The 15769-nt window shown below is 36.9% G+C and overlaps 1 protein-coding gene and 1 pseudogene across 1 annotated transcript; one reads left to right on the top strand and one right to left on the bottom strand.

Moving 5' to 3' along the window:
* Positions 1-4649: 4649 nt before the first annotated feature.
* On the bottom strand, positions 4650-5573 carry LOC125361992 (olfactory receptor 1013-like). Its single transcript, XM_048360640.1, has one exon. It carries the CDS (start codon positions 5565-5567, stop codon positions 4650-4652), a length of 918 nt encoding a protein of 305 aa, XP_048216597.1. The 5' UTR covers positions 5568-5573.
* An 8277-nt stretch (positions 5574-13850) lies between these two features.
* Positions 13851-14774, top strand: LOC125362075 (annotated as a pseudogene).
* The last annotated feature ends 995 nt before the right edge of the window (positions 14775-15769 follow it).

The raw sequence follows: 15769 nt of genomic DNA, 5'->3' as shown, positions 1-15769 counted from the left end.
AAAAAAAATCTGAAAAGGAACAACCCAAACAAACAGAAAAGAAAAAAACTTGATAAAATAAACAGGTAAAAATAGAAACCATGAGAAAAAAAAAAAAAAAACGACGACATTTACATAGTGAAAAAAAAATTTTTTTTTAAAGTTTAAAAAATGTTGAAAAGAGAAGAAAAAAAAATGGAATCCTCCTTGTTTGGGTGGTCTCTCTTCAGTCTCTGTTTTCCTTGTGATGGTCTGCAGTCTATATTCCTGTTTGGCTGGCTTTGGCTTGATTTCTGTTTCTTCCACTGTCTGCTGCAGGGCCGTGGCCTTTAACAGCAGGGCGGGGCGCCTCTGGCCCGTTTTATCCGGCTGAGAATTGCTTGCATGGGTGAGGCTCCTCCCTCCTGGTCAGGGCGGACTCCTTGGCGGAGGTGGGTATGGAAAGCAGCTCCGTTTGGGGCTGGTAATTGGGCTTCCTCTGTGATGGGACCGTTTAACTGTCTCAGGAACTATTCGTTCCTCACTGGCGTTTCCGTGCCGCCGGGAGCTGCTCGCTGCTTTGACTTTAAATTTAGAAGTTCTGGCGGGCAGGGCGGGGCACCTCTGGCTAAGTCATGGCCCGGGACACGCCTCCCGCCTGGGCAGGGGGCGTTCTCCTGGGCGGAGCTGGCTCTCACTGTTTGGTCCCTCTTGCCCTTTTCAAAGATGGCTACTTTGACCTCGCTTTCCCCAGGCCCGCTTTAGTTCCAATCTGGTCTGACCCTATGCTAGTGGCAAAGATAGCGCTTTGCTCTGGCGGGGGGGGGGGGCGGGGGGAAGGGGGGAGAAGGGCTGCCTTCCAGAAGCTTCTTTGTGGGCGTGAGTGAGAATATCTTTCGTGGGGTACTCACGCTTTCTCTGCGATTTCAGGTCGTCCCTGCTCAGCCTCCATCTGGAGTATTTCTCCCTGGTCTCCGCTGTGTGCTTTAGCTGGGTGGAGTGCGGGTTGCTGTGCCGGGCGATGTGCCGGCACTGGCGTGGCGGTGGGACGCTGCCCAGAGCTCGAATCTGTGTTTTCAGATGAGCAAAGTCGATTTTTCCTTCCTGGCCAGAATCCCTGTACTGTTACAACTTACTCTGGCTGGCTTTCTAGTAGTAAAAGTTTCTATGGGGTGAGAAAAACGCGATGTCAGAGGGAGTTCAGCTAGTGCACTGCAGCTCCTCTGCTGTCTTCCTGGAAGTCCAGGATGTGTAATTTTTAAAAATTGTTCCCTCATATTAGTTGCCTATCAGTGTAATGTTGACCACGTATCAAGCAATTTTGAACTACAGTCTCTTCTATTATTTTTAAGAAAGGATTGAGATGGATTTATATTCAATTTTCTTTAACTGTTCATTCATTTTTCGTATTTTTATGCTTCTTGATTCTGTCTTTATAGATCATTTGTGTATAACATTTACCATCTACATTTCCTAAGGGTCACTAACTATTCTCACTTTTGGCTCTATTTTGGTGAAATATCATTTGATCCTCTGACAGTGTTAGTCTATGAAGTGTGTACTTAATAGAATCCATTGCATCTGTGGTTCTTTTTTTCTTGGAGAATTTAATACAGTTATGTACAATTTGGTTGTTAATATGTAATTTATAATTACTAACAAGTAATTATGTAATATCTGAAAATGAAAATATTAGAAATATACATATAATAACCGAATAGTTAACTATTAAATATAGTAAGCCCATAGTATGAGCATACTAGTGTTCACTGCAGAATGATTCACTATGGCCAAGATATGGAATCAGACCAAGTTTCCTGGATGAACAGAGAAAGAAATTGTGGCATATGTGTGTAAAGAAAAAATATTTCCCTTTAAGAGAGAAAGAAGCTGTCATTGTTTTCAACATATATGGAATTTCTGAACCTTAAGTTAACTGAAATAGACAGCTGCAAATCAAACACAACTTTTGAACCTTACCTACATGTGCAATCTGTGACTGATGGAGGGGCAGAAGTGGATGGTGAAATGAATGGTGGCCACAGAAAGCTCAGAAGAGGGATGGATGAGAGATAGTGAAGAAAGTATATAAAATCTCAGTGGACAGAGGAATAAAAGCTTTGTAATTATGAGCTTTACAACTTGGTGACTACATATGGCAGCAGTGTTCTGTGCGATTCAGGATTGTAAAATCTCCAATATTTTCATCAGAAAAATAAGTATTTGAGGTAGAGCATGCTCATTTTTTTTTGAAATAATGACCCCACTGACTTCATAAATCATATTACTTTTTATCCCATGCATTTTTCCATCTGTAGACCATTAACTTACAATAAAATTTAGTAAAACTAAAAACAAAAAGGAAGCATTGTCAACACTAAGTGAAGAATGTACTTCTAACTTTATTTCTTAAGCGATCTAAAACATGTTGTAAAATATTAGCACCATGTGTTTTATGACATTTCTCATTTTTTTCTCTTCTAATGTTCATAAGTAACTGCATTTTCCATTTTCTAGGGTGTTGGTAATGGGTTTTAAACAGACATGCAGAGATAGAATTAGTGTTCCATGCAGAAAGTAAAATTAACATTCACCAACCTAGTCATACAGTTCATGAGTATATATTGAAACTTATTTGAAGGAAAGAACTTGTTTCTCCTAAAAAAAAGTACATTTCTTACCTAACTTGTTTCCTCCTCCCTCATTTTTTCCCTGTCTCCCCACTCCCCATTTCCCTTCCTCCCCATGAGTTGTACAGTTGGTTAATACCGTAAGGTTTTGTAAGTATCACCGTTGCATTGGTTTTTTTTTTTTAATCCATTGTCTCTCAAATTTGGTGTGCCCTTTCCCTTTCCTAATTCCAATACACGTATGTACAATATCCAGGGTATTAAAATCAGTTACAGGGGGTAAAACCATGTGAAGGGAATACTGAAGAAAAATAAAAAAAGAAGGGCAAAATTTTTCCTTTACTATAAATATTTCCCTCTGTAGTGATGCATTTTTTAGTCCCAGTAAACTAACATGAAAGAAATTATTTTCTTTTAAGTTGATGTGCATCAGTGCACACAGATTTATAATATATACATGCATACAGATACCTTCATAATACACCCATCAGGCACAGTAAAAATATTGTAACATGCAATGTTAGAGATTTTTTTATTAGTAGGAGCTAGATATTGCAACAAAATGGTACATTGACATAACTAACTTCCATTTATTAGAGTATCATTTAAATCCAAATCTTGGAATCACAGATAATTGGTCCTTATTTCCAGTAGGTCACTGTATGTTACTACTAGGAAAGATTGTATTGTGTGTCTTCCCCCACTCCTTCTACCAGTCTGGACCAGTCTGGACAAGTCTTCCATGCTCTGTGTGGAGTTTTTGTATTTTCTATTTGAATAACTCACAGGTTCTTGCATATTCATTCTCTACTGATGGCATTGATAAAAACAAACCCATATTGATATTTATAAACATACCTTCCATCAATGGTTTTACCATGACATATAAGAATATTTTACCATTGCATTTATTCTCCATTTGAATGCTCCAAATGAAATCCATTGTTTTTGCTCTGGGCACACATGAAATTTCATCTCCTAAGTTGTTATATTTGGCTGTGCTTTTTATCCATGCTCAGTATGTCAAAACTTGGATGTAGAAGCCCTTGCCAATTCCCCCTTAAAATAAATAATAATATTTTGAGACATCAGAATAAAAGACACAAACCTTGTTTCTGTGGGATTTCAGCATTTTTTGGTTTTGTTTAAACCAAAGGTATGATATACACAAATTTAACAATAGACTCAATTGGAAAAGTTAAGATCTTTTCACCAGCTCATGGACGGGTTAATGGGCATTTATAAAATATTTCAGCTAAAACTGTTTTTGAAAATTAAGCATTGAAGTAATGAGAAATTTATGAAAGAATGAATTACAAATTTCAAATATGACCTTTATAAAATTTACACTGAAGAATTTACCAAAGATAGAGAAAATAAGTTATATATTCCTTTTTAAAATAAAGGTGGTATTTAGGTACAATTATTTATTGTAACTTGTATACCTATATAGTTTGTAGTGTTATTTACTATTTCCTTTATTGGTCAAGACAGAGTAATTGTTGTCTCTTCAATTGTTCATAGTTTACTGCATTTTTTAAAGTAGAGAAACATAGGCAGGACATAAAGATAGGTGAAGATTTGGTGTATTAATGCTAACATATTAGTGTTGTACACATAAATGTTTGCAAAAATTATTACAGAAATAGAAAGTCAGTTTGTTATTTAATATTGGGAGAATATCAAAACTTTTAATTCAGCATGTTTAGCAGCAGTCTTGAGTGAAAAAGCCAACCAGGAGAAAAATATATGTAGTGAGGCCTTTTGTTACTCTGGGAAGGATCAAAAGAAGATACCTGAAGTAATTTGTGTATTTGTTTCAAATTTAGAATAATATGCAATTTAATTAAATGGATAAAACTCACGGTCAAATTTTCTCTTCAAAATTATCTTAAGTATTTAGGTAATACCTAAGTGATCTTAGGCATTTTAAACACACAAGAGTATGTTGGAAATGTTTAAAGACTATGAATTCCATTATTATGGTACAACTCAGTTGCATCTCTGCCTGCAATGCTTAATAATAAATGGTGTCCCACTTTAGAAAGAAATAATTGCGATTTACTTTAAGAGTTTATTCAGAGCCTCTTTCACATCTTTATTCCTTAGACTGTAGATCGCTGGATTCAACATGGGAAATACCACGGTGTAAAATATAGACACAATTTTATCCCTATCCAAAGAATACCTAGACCGAGGACGAGCATAGATGTAGAGGATGGAGCCATAGTACAAGGTCACAGAGGTCAGGTGGGAGGAGCAGGTGGAGAAGGCCTTGAGGCGGCCCTGCTTAGAGCGCATCCTCGCGATGGTGGCGATGATGAACAGGTAGGAGGCCAGGATGAACACGATGGGGCTAATGACGTTGGACAGCAGGAGGAAGAACAAGACAGCTTGGTAGCTGTCTTTCTTGCCACAAGCCAGCTTCACCAAGGGTGGGATGTCACAGAAAAAGTCATCAATTACATTATCACTACAGAAATGCAAGGAGAATGTGTCTTTGGTGATGATGACAGAGTTAACAAACCCACCAAGGTAGGAGGCTGCTACAAAGAACACACATAGCTTGAGAGGCATGGCCTGAGAATACAGCAGGGGCTTTGAGATGGCCACATAGCGGTCATAAGCCATGGCAGCCAGCAGGTAACACTCCATGTAGCCCAGGGCAGCGGAGAAGAAGAACTGAGCCACACAGCCAGCAAAGGAGATGCTCTTGTCTTCAGAGATGCAGGTGATGAGGATCTCTGGTGTATAGACGGAAGACAGCCCAAGATCCAGAAAGGAGAGATTCCCAATGAAGAAATACATGGGTGTGTGGAGCCTGGGGTCATTGCAGATCAGCACAATGAGGGTGAAATTTCCTGCCATGGTTAATGCATACACGACAAGGAACAGCCCAAACAGGACCCTCTGCTTCACAGGGTCTGTTGTGAAGCCCAACATGATGAACTCTGTCACTGTGGCATTGTACAGCTCCATGATTGTGGTGAATCTCACCTGAGAGGAGCGACATGAGAGTTCATGTAAGGTCACTGTGCTCAATCAATCAGAACAGGTCCAATGAATACATCTTACAAAATGTACTTGTGTGCAGTGTTTGTTTTCTTCTTTTGAAAAATGTAGCTCAATTAAAAAAGAGATTGATTAAAAGTATTTATGATTCTTTTATATTTAATCTGATTATATATTATGTATGCAATTTTATAAATGTATACTTTTTATCACTGTAACTGATTTTGATAGCCAGGTATTGTATCTACTTTTATTGGAACTAGGGAAGGGAAGGGGAACATCAAATGTAGTGACAAAGGGTAAAAAGCAAACCAATGCAACAGCAATACTAATGAGACAATATGTGTAAACCAACTGTACAACTGGACATGGGGGTGTGGTGGGAATTGGGAGGAGGAAAGGTGGAAGAAAATGAGGGAGGAGGTAACCTGTTGGATAAGAAATGTACTCACTGGTTTACATATGAAACGAATTCCTCTGTACATGACTTTGACAATAAAAAGAGAATGTCTATTCAATTCTCCAAGTTTATAGGATTTCTCAGTTTCTGTTTTATAGTGATCTGAAATGATTTATTTCTTTGGCTGACAAAACTTTGTAAGTAAATCCTTGTAAGTGATGAACTGAAGGTAATCCGAGTATATAATTCATGACTTTTCATATACTAAAGTCATTTCAGAGAAGCATGATCTATGAGTATCTATCTATATCACTGTAGAGGTGGACTTAGCTTATTCTTAAGATCATACAGACAAATTTTAAAGCAAGCAGACCCAATATCAAACTTTTCATTTTAGAAGGGAATTTATTACAGTAATAAATTTGAAATTTGTCTTTTGAGACAATTTAACAAAGATACTATATACTTTGAAAAGTATTTCTTTAACTTTCTCCATTACTGATGATAATAAATTTATTGAGAAACTTGTATGTGCCATTCCATGTACTTTGAAAGTATCAGCTTATTGAAATTTAAAAATAAATGAATGTCATAGATATGTGTATTTCCATTTTTACATATGAACTCACTGAGAGATTGAGATAGTTTTGTGTATCTTGTTGGAAGCCACACAATCTGGGAGAGAGCCAGGAAGGAGTGACATGGTCCAGAAAGAAATGTACTGTCTACCTAACTTATGTGAGTATAACCCCTCTGTGCATCACCTTTATAATAATACTACAAACATTTTTTTAAAAAAGCCACCATTAAACTTGAGACAGATATGTTTCAAGCCAAACTCTCACAGCTCAACTGTCCCCCAAGCTACATATCTGTCTAGAACTATTGTTTTCTAGACAATCTGTATGGAAATAAGGAAAAAGAGATAGAACTAAGTTCCTAGGATGACATAGAAAAGTATCTTTTAGTTAGAGAATCAAATATTTGCAAACAAATGGTACTCTTCCTAATCCATTTTTCTCACATAGACCTCATGAAGGTGTGTAGCTCTTTTGTACTTCATTTTGTACACCGAACTGGTTGTTTCTCCATGTGGTAATGTGGTCCTCTACACAAATACACACTTAAGCAATGGTCAGCACATAGGTTTAAGTATTTCTGTAGGTTACTGGGTATCTTCTATTTCCTCTACCTCGCGACATTGATTTCCACACTGTTCTCTCCTCCAAGAGATCAATCTGTCAAACCTGTACAAAGTAATTTGCCAGTATGGACAGGAACTGGAAAGCATAGGAGGTTTAGGTCAGAGTTCTAATCCCCAATCTCTTCTCAAAAGGGCATTGGAGACTATATTCTTCTCTGCACAAAGAAGATAATTCTTTTCAGTCACACCACCCTCACAAATACCAAGTGACAAATCAATTTCTATTTCTGTCTCTTTGTTTCTATCTCTGTCTCTCTCTCCTTCCTTTCTTCTCTCCCTCTCCACCTCACATTTCCCCCTTTCTTTCTCTCAGAATCCAAGTTTGGATCCCAGGTTAGGAGCCCTCATTAGATCCTAATCATGCTGGCATATGGATCCTGACCATCCAGTCTTGAGAACTGCTAGAAAATAACTTTATGTTGCTGAAGACTCGATGACATGTCACTCTACCATAATTATTTACACTTTAAAATATGGAAAACAGAAGTGCAAAGTTTGCAAGCTGACTAGAAGTTGAATGAGGTTTAGAGTCAGACAGATTTGGGTAGAATTCTAACGCTTTTTATTTGGTCACCTTTACAAAGTGACTTGATCCCTTGATAATTTTCTTATCTGGAATATAATGTGCGTTATTGTTTCTTAGATTTAGGATCATTTGTAAAGATTCTAAAGGAGTCTATTATTGGACATTTCACCTCGTGTTTGTGACTAGTGTCATATAATCATAAAGCATTTGGATGTTAGTTTTATGCAAAGGGTACAAAAACTGAAAAATAGACCCTTTGGTCTTTGCTATTTTCATCTGGTATTATTAGGCTTTAATGAATGACTTTAGATTACAGGTTCTTATTTTCATATAGATGTTTTCTGCTGGCCAGTATCAACAAGAGGCAATAGAAACTCACTAGTTATAGTAAGCCATTGTTTGATCTTGTTTTAAAATGTGCATTGTATACTTCTACCTTTACAAAAAACAACTTATAAGAATTTTAAAGGTTTTAGGATTAGTTTTGGTCATAGGCATAGAAATATTTAAATTTTTTTAGTCTCTAGAACTCTTGAAATGCAAGTTTTTTTAATCAATGCTTCTCAAGGGCTTTTCTTCCATTTGTAGAATCAATATGTATTTATTCTTCTCATTCTTTTCACATAAGCTATTATTTGCCACCATAAATAAAAGGGGAATTTATGACTCTTTTTGTTCTCCAGAGTTTTATAAACTAATGTAGAACTAAGGAGGAATTTATAGGAAAAGAAATATTTGTAGTGTCTTTCACATAACAATGCAAACATCTATTGAATCATCACAAGAACAGAACAAAATTTCTTTGGCGTGGAGAGGATTTGTATAATCCTACTTACCAAATTGCAGCAAACACCTCAATTCAGTATCCAAAGATCCAAAGGAGATACTTCTAGCAGCTTTTTTTATAACAATTATTTAATCACCAAGAGTACATTCTCACAGTTGTGAAGCTTAGGGAATTCTAAGCAAGGCAATTAAACCCAACCGGTACATTGATAAGTTGGCTGTATTTCATTTGCTAAAATACAGAACAATTTAATTCAAGGAGTGTTATTCCAATGATTCATTTATCACACTTTCTTTATATTATCTACTGATAATTTTATTATCTACTGATATTTTACTGATTTCAAATAAATATATACATGGATTGGGCATATATTTATTTATTTCCATCTCTCATCTCTGCATCATTTATCTATGTATCCATCTATCTATAATAAGCATCATCTATACCTTCCATTATCTATTGCCATCTGAATTGTGGTAAGTATGTAGCTTTAAACATTTCCATAGTCAAGGAGCTGAATATCTTTAGCTTCCTCCAATTCTTCTACATCAGTTGGCATCATTTCCAAACTGATTCCTAAAACAAAATATCAATTTGTAAGAATTCCATGAAGTTATTTTGCCAGGATGGATAGACATTGAAAAAAAGAAAAGGCTTAGGTCAGAGTTAAAATTCCCCAAGCTCTTTTCCAACAGGGGCATAGTAGGCCACATTCATCATGGATGAACAGGATGGTTAATTCCAGTCACATCACCCCCATGAATCCACATGAAATCTCTTTTCCTTTCCTTCCCTCCTTCCCACCCTTTAGGCCTGGGTTCTTATGAATCAATGAAGAGAGCCAAGTTTGAGTCTTCCTACCACAAACACTTAAGTCTGTCTTCTTTCCCTTCATCAGGCACGCCAAACCCCTAGGTCATCGACACATTTGTTCTTGCCTGTGCTTGGAAGAGAGTTTTATTTTTCTGGAAATCTTTTGAAAAACACAGCATTTAATTTATTATTAATTCCTTATATAAAAATATTGATATGGGGCTGGGAATGTGGCTTAGCAGTAGAGTGCTTGCCTAGCATGCATAAAGAAAGCCCTGGGTTTGATTCCTCAGCACTACCTAAACAGAAAAAGATGGAAGTGGCACTGTGGCTCAAGTGGTAGAGTGCTAACCTTGAGCCAGAGTCAAAGCTCAGGCCCTGGGTTCAAGCCCCAGGACTGGCAACAAAATATACATGTATATTTACTTATTTGAATTTATGTGTTGTTATGTCATATATACAGATCAACAGGTAAACATTTAAAATGCTAGTAAAAACCTTTGTATGATTTTATGACCATTTCCTTCACATAATTCTAAAATGAAGTAGATGCCTTGGTAAGAGTTAATTTAATTTATTGCAATTATAAATGAGAATTAATTATTCCCTTTAAAAATACACTGAACTGCTACATCAACACCTTCCTTATGTGGGTATCCATACACTCATGTTTGTACAAGTCTCCACATCTCTAGAGCTATCAAGTTTCAGACCTGTTACACAACTTTCTTACTCTAGAACTCAGAATCATTTATCCCTTCAGAATTCCTTCTTCCTTTTGGTGAGCATTAGTAGATGGGATTAAACTTATATAAAGAGAAAGCAAATGCTAGAAGTAATTTTGTGCTGTCTTCTTGTCCAGGAAATAAGTGACAGTCTTGTTGGTCTATTCCATGAGTACAAATAACAAGACAAGTGAAACCCACCCACATTCTCTTCCTGAGTTTGAAAACCACTAGATAAACTCATTAAACAGACAGAGAAAATGGGCCAGGAGATATCGTTAAACATAGGTGAGTGTGCAGGAACAAAGAGGCTAAATAAAGGCAGGATGGATTTAGAAGGTCAGATGATTGCCAAAATATGAGAGAAAAACAGGAAATCCAAGTGCCTCTACAATGACAACAAAATATATTAAAAAAACACAAAAGAAATGACAGAACATTTGGAGCATTTATTTTACTTATATAAAATTCATACTTACACTATAGTTACATAAACTATATGTAACTGTTCAATAACTTTATAACGATATGTTAACAGATATAGATAGATAAGCACATTTATATAGATATACTTATATATTTAGTATATATGTAATATTTATTGATACATCTGTATATCTATCAATCTGTTTATCACCTATCTACACAACTCAGAATACAATGAATTTGAAAATTGTGATTGCTTTTTCTCACCATGGATATATAGTCTCCAAAAATGTTTCTTCATCTTGTTCAATAATACCTAACTTGTTAGCACACAACTGTTTAATTGTTCTGTTCCTCTTCAAACTATGAAATCTCCAGAGGGTTTTAGCAACCTAAAGCCCTGGGAATCCAGCAGCTTCTATCAAAGATTCTGGGATAGGCATATTTGAATTCCAGGGATATCCTGCTGTTTCAGAAAATTTGTTAGGTAAGTTACTTTATTTTCTCTTACCAGAAAATTTTATTTATTTCTTGCAATCAGTCTAGCAACTCTTTACATTTACCAAATCAAGGCTGTCCATTTAATCACTCCTTCAGTAAATAATTGTCCTGCATTTGTTTTGGAGCATGACAGATCTAGGATTTGGGGACAAAGTCATACAGGAAATTGGACAAAAATCCCACTTCTTTCTGAGGTAACATCATAGCAAAATTTTATATGTTAGACCCTAGTGGTTCAGTGGTAGAAGTAAATAGAGATTTATATAATTAAAAATCACTGGACCTCTAAATGTTTCTCTAAATGGACTTGCTATTTCTGTACAAGAATCCTAGAGGAATCTAGGAAGTAAAGTAAAATTTAAAGCAGTGGACTAGTTTTGTAGCATAGAGTTCCTATCTTTTACCCTGTGGCTGAATTTTTCATTGCCCAAATGTTGGGGGTCCCACTGGCTATAGTAGAACCAAAATGAAAATATCTTGTGTTTGAGGGACCATCTTATACAAAAGGAAAAGAAAAGTATTCTCCACCCCTACGTCTAGAGTCTTTATGGACCTTTATGCCTTGAAAAAGATCTGTATATTTATTTGTGTATGAAATCCACTGCACTGTACAAAGAAAACCTACATTTTGCAATATTTTCAGATGCCTCAACTTAAATATGAATTTAAAGTTGAAGAAGGATTGTTGTTTGTTCTGTTGGAAAGTGTGTCCATTATCTTTCACCTTGGCTATAGAACCTTAGCACCAGTATAAATGCCAGCCTTCTTATTTAAGTCTCTATTGCCCACATTGAAAATTCTATAAGAATTATCTACTTCACTACATGTATTTCACTAAGCAAACCAACTTTTACCTATTGCCATGCACATTTCTTTTTAACAACTAATCCTGCATTTGCAATGATCATGTGATAATTTCATCAAGAGGCACTTAGTCAGTTTTACATTTGACTTATGAATGTTTGCAATTATCTGCATATCTGTTTGCTGTTGAATTAACTATAAATTCCATCATGAGACTATAAAGGAAAGACTAATATAGTAGTTTTAAAATGAAGATTTTTTTTTTGGTAGTACCTGGGTTTGAACTGAGGGCCTCTCACTCACTCACCTTGTTTTCTTGAATGTTACTGTACATTTTGAGATATGCCTCCCATCTTAACTTTTTGATGATCATTGTGTAAATGAAGCCTCATGGGCTTTTCTGGCTAGGCTAGCCTTCAGCCATGAGCCTCTGTATTTAAGCCTCCTTTGTAGCTAGAAATGTAAGTGTAAGCCCAAAGATGACTTGCTCAAAAGTGAAAAACATTTCACATTTTAATAAAAATTTACAACATTTTAATAAAATCCAGAGCTCTTGTCAAACACCATGGCTATTTGAAATATTCTTTTTAGGGATTTGAATTGTGGCTTATTATAGAGATTTGGAAACATTTTTAGTTCCATTCTTTTTTTTTTTGGCCAGTCCTAGGCCGTGAACTCAGGGCCTGAGCATTGTCCCTGGCTTCTTTTTTGCTCAAGGCTAGCACTCTGCCACTTGAGCCACAGCACCACTTCTGGCCATTTTCTGTATATGTGGTGCTGAGGAATCGAACCCAGGGCCTCATGTATAAGAGGCAAGCACTCTTGCCACTAGGCCATATCCCCAGCCCTTTAGTTCCATTCTTTTAGAACCCAAGGATGGTAGCGACATCACTTTCTTTTATGCATCACTAAAAATAGGTTAATGTCTTGATCTCAATTCAGATTTCACCCTGATTTACATAAGACATATATACCAAGTACCAAAGAAGATGGTACCTTCTATAATTGGGGAATAAGAGGGGGCTATCGACTCCTAAACTACAGAGACAATCTGAGTTCTCAAAATCCTTACAAATGTTCTGGCTGGGAAATGGGAAAAGGAACTTCGTTTGTTTGCTTTGTTTTATTTCTACATCTAAAGTAAGAGAACTTTTGGTTTATTGTTATCCTGTTACCCAGTTTTCTTTCCTTGATAGTTTGGAACATTAAGAAACTATAGGCATGTGTCTTTATTGTTTTGTTTTCATTAGGTTCTTCTTTGTAAAATTCAGGCTCCATTCAATGGGAGGCAACCCTATCAAATTCATCCCTGCATCTCAGTGTCTAAAGAATGTCTGGGAGCTTTGCTTGGTGGCTCAGGCTTTGTATAAGGGCTCACACCTGCAATCCCATCTACTTGGCAGGCAGAGATCACAAGGTTTGAAGCCTGAGTAAAGAGATAGAAAGAACACAGCTTAACTAAATTTGGCACCTATAATTCTTGCTAAGCAGAAGATGTATGTAAAAGATGTAGGCATTCCAAGGATGACCCTGGGAAAAAGCACATGTGACCTTATTCGAAGTAATAATAATGATAATAATAGTAATAGAAATGTACTCACTGCCTTACATATAAAACTGGAACCCCTCTGTACTTCACTTTGATAATAAAGGAAAAATATGAAAAATAATAATAGTAATAATAACAAGAACAACATATACTAAACCAGAAAACAATTTGGAGTGTAGTTCAAGTGGTAAAGCAGGCACACAGCAAATTCAAACAATTCAAACCACAATACCCTAAAATATAAATACATACCAATAAAAGAGCACCTGGAGATTAAAAATTAATTGTATAGTTATATATACATACATATTAAAAAGAGCAGCCACTCCAATGACTTTTTTTCCAACTTATTATGCTAAATATTCTGAACTCAGAAAACTCTCACCACCTGCTCAAGGTAAACAAGATTTCTGATTAATGTTGTTCAAATCTCTGAAGCTTAACATATAGAATAATTTCATGACGGAGAAAATAAAATGCTTCTCCATTTGCAGATCTGACATCTGTAAGCCATGGAGAGAGGCAACCACACAGAGACCGAGTTCATCCTTCTGGGCTTCACAACCGACCTGCCATGTAGCTAGTCCTCTTCGTCCTCTTCCTCGGAGCGTACTCCGCAACCTTGCTGGGAAACACCACCCTCATCGTGCTGATCTGCAATGACTCCCGGCTGCACACACCCATGTATTTCTTCATTGGAAACCTGTCTTTTCTAGACCTCTGCTTATCTACAGTCTACAGTCCAGATATCCTCTTAACCTGCAGAAGACAAGAGCATCTCCTTTGCTGGCTGCACGTTTCAGTTCTATTTCTCTGCAGGCCTGGGCTACACTGAGTTTCCTGTTGGCTGTCATGGCTTATGACCGCTATGTGGCCATTTCCAATCCCTTGCTCTATGCTCAGGTCATGTCAAGGAGACTGTGCATCTGTTTGGGTCTATATTCCACAGGCGGGTTAATCAATGGGATAATCTTAACCAGCAACACATTCACATTGGATTTTTGTGCTGGCAATCTGATCCATGACTTTCTCTGTGATGTCCCACCTCTGGTCAAGCTGGCATGCAGTGTGAAGGACAGTTATCAGTCTGTTCTCTACTTTCTCCTGGCCTCCAATGTCATTACCCCTGCTCTGCTCATCCTAGCCTCCTACCTCTTCATCATCGCCGCCATCTTGAGGATCCGCTCCACCCAGGGCCGCCTCAAGGCCTTTTCCACCTGCTTCTCCCACCTCGTCTCTGTCACCTGTACTATGGTTCCATTCTCTACATCTACTCTCGGCCAAGTTCCAGCTACTCCCTCGAGAGGGACAAGAAATTTTCTATCTTTTCCATTGTGTTGTTCTCCATGTTGAACCCCATGATCTACAGTCTGAGGAACAAAGATGTGAAAGAAGCCCTGAGAAAACTCTTCAGGCTCTCACAGCCCGAAGTCTAGATCCATTACAGACGGCTACTCAAGGGAAGTTTGGAAATGTGGATTAAAAAGCACATTAAACAAACAAAAAATAATCGACATGCAGAAAAGTCACAGCAGGGAACAAGAAACCTGAGAAAACAAGAGCAAATACAAGTGGTTAGTGTCTATAAGGATTCGACTTCTTTCTGAGTATCATGAATTTTGTAAATGTGCTCATTTCAACAATGACAATCATATGTCCCTGAGCTATCAGGTCTTCATGTGTAAACTTTACTAATACTCCTTTACTTGCACTTTTGTAAATGGTATTGAATAAAAGAATAAACCTACTGGGTACTGAAAATGAATTCTAAGGATTTCTTTTTAGTAATTAAAATATTTTTCGGTTGGAACAATACTAGCAATGGGTCTAGAAATGTTCCATTCTTATGAATGTGTACTTAAGGATTTCCCCAAAACATTGCATAGAAGTTCCCTTCAAACACTAAAACCAAACTCTCCACAGATAGGTAATATTGGGATCCCCAGGAAGAATAAATAGCAGGTTTGTCAGTAACCAACATTTGTCAGAGGAATTAAAACACAGAGCATCTGTAGTGAATTGGCAGCAAGATAAAAGATGCGTTACCTAGTTGTGTCCACCAATGAGGGAGTGAGTTTCTGAGTAAGAGTGACATGAAGGCTTAAAGTATTTGATTAGAGACCAGGACTAGGCTCATTAGGTTTTGCAACTTACCTTCACACCAACAATCTAATGTATTTCCTACAAAACTAAGAGGAGTGAGGGTAGGAGTGAATAGAGGAGGGATGGGAGAGAGAGGATGTTGAAAGGGTTAATATTGATCAAGATATATTCATAGGCTGTTAAATGGCAACCTTTCATACAACTACTTAAAGATAATTTTAAAAAGAAAAAAAAACAAGTGTGTTCCAGTATTCTTTCTAAAAATAATCTCATTTCAGTACTGTTTGTCTTTTATGTAAGTTTATCTGATTTGGGGAAGGGAAGGGGG

This window comes from Perognathus longimembris, chromosome 13 (genome assembly GCF_023159225.1).
Source record: "Perognathus longimembris pacificus isolate PPM17 chromosome 13, ASM2315922v1, whole genome shotgun sequence".
NCBI classification, from domain to species: Eukaryota; Metazoa; Chordata; class Mammalia; order Rodentia; family Heteromyidae; genus Perognathus; species Perognathus longimembris.
The sequence above is the reverse complement of the archived record's forward strand: the minus strand, read 5'-3'. Positions and strand labels throughout refer to the sequence as shown.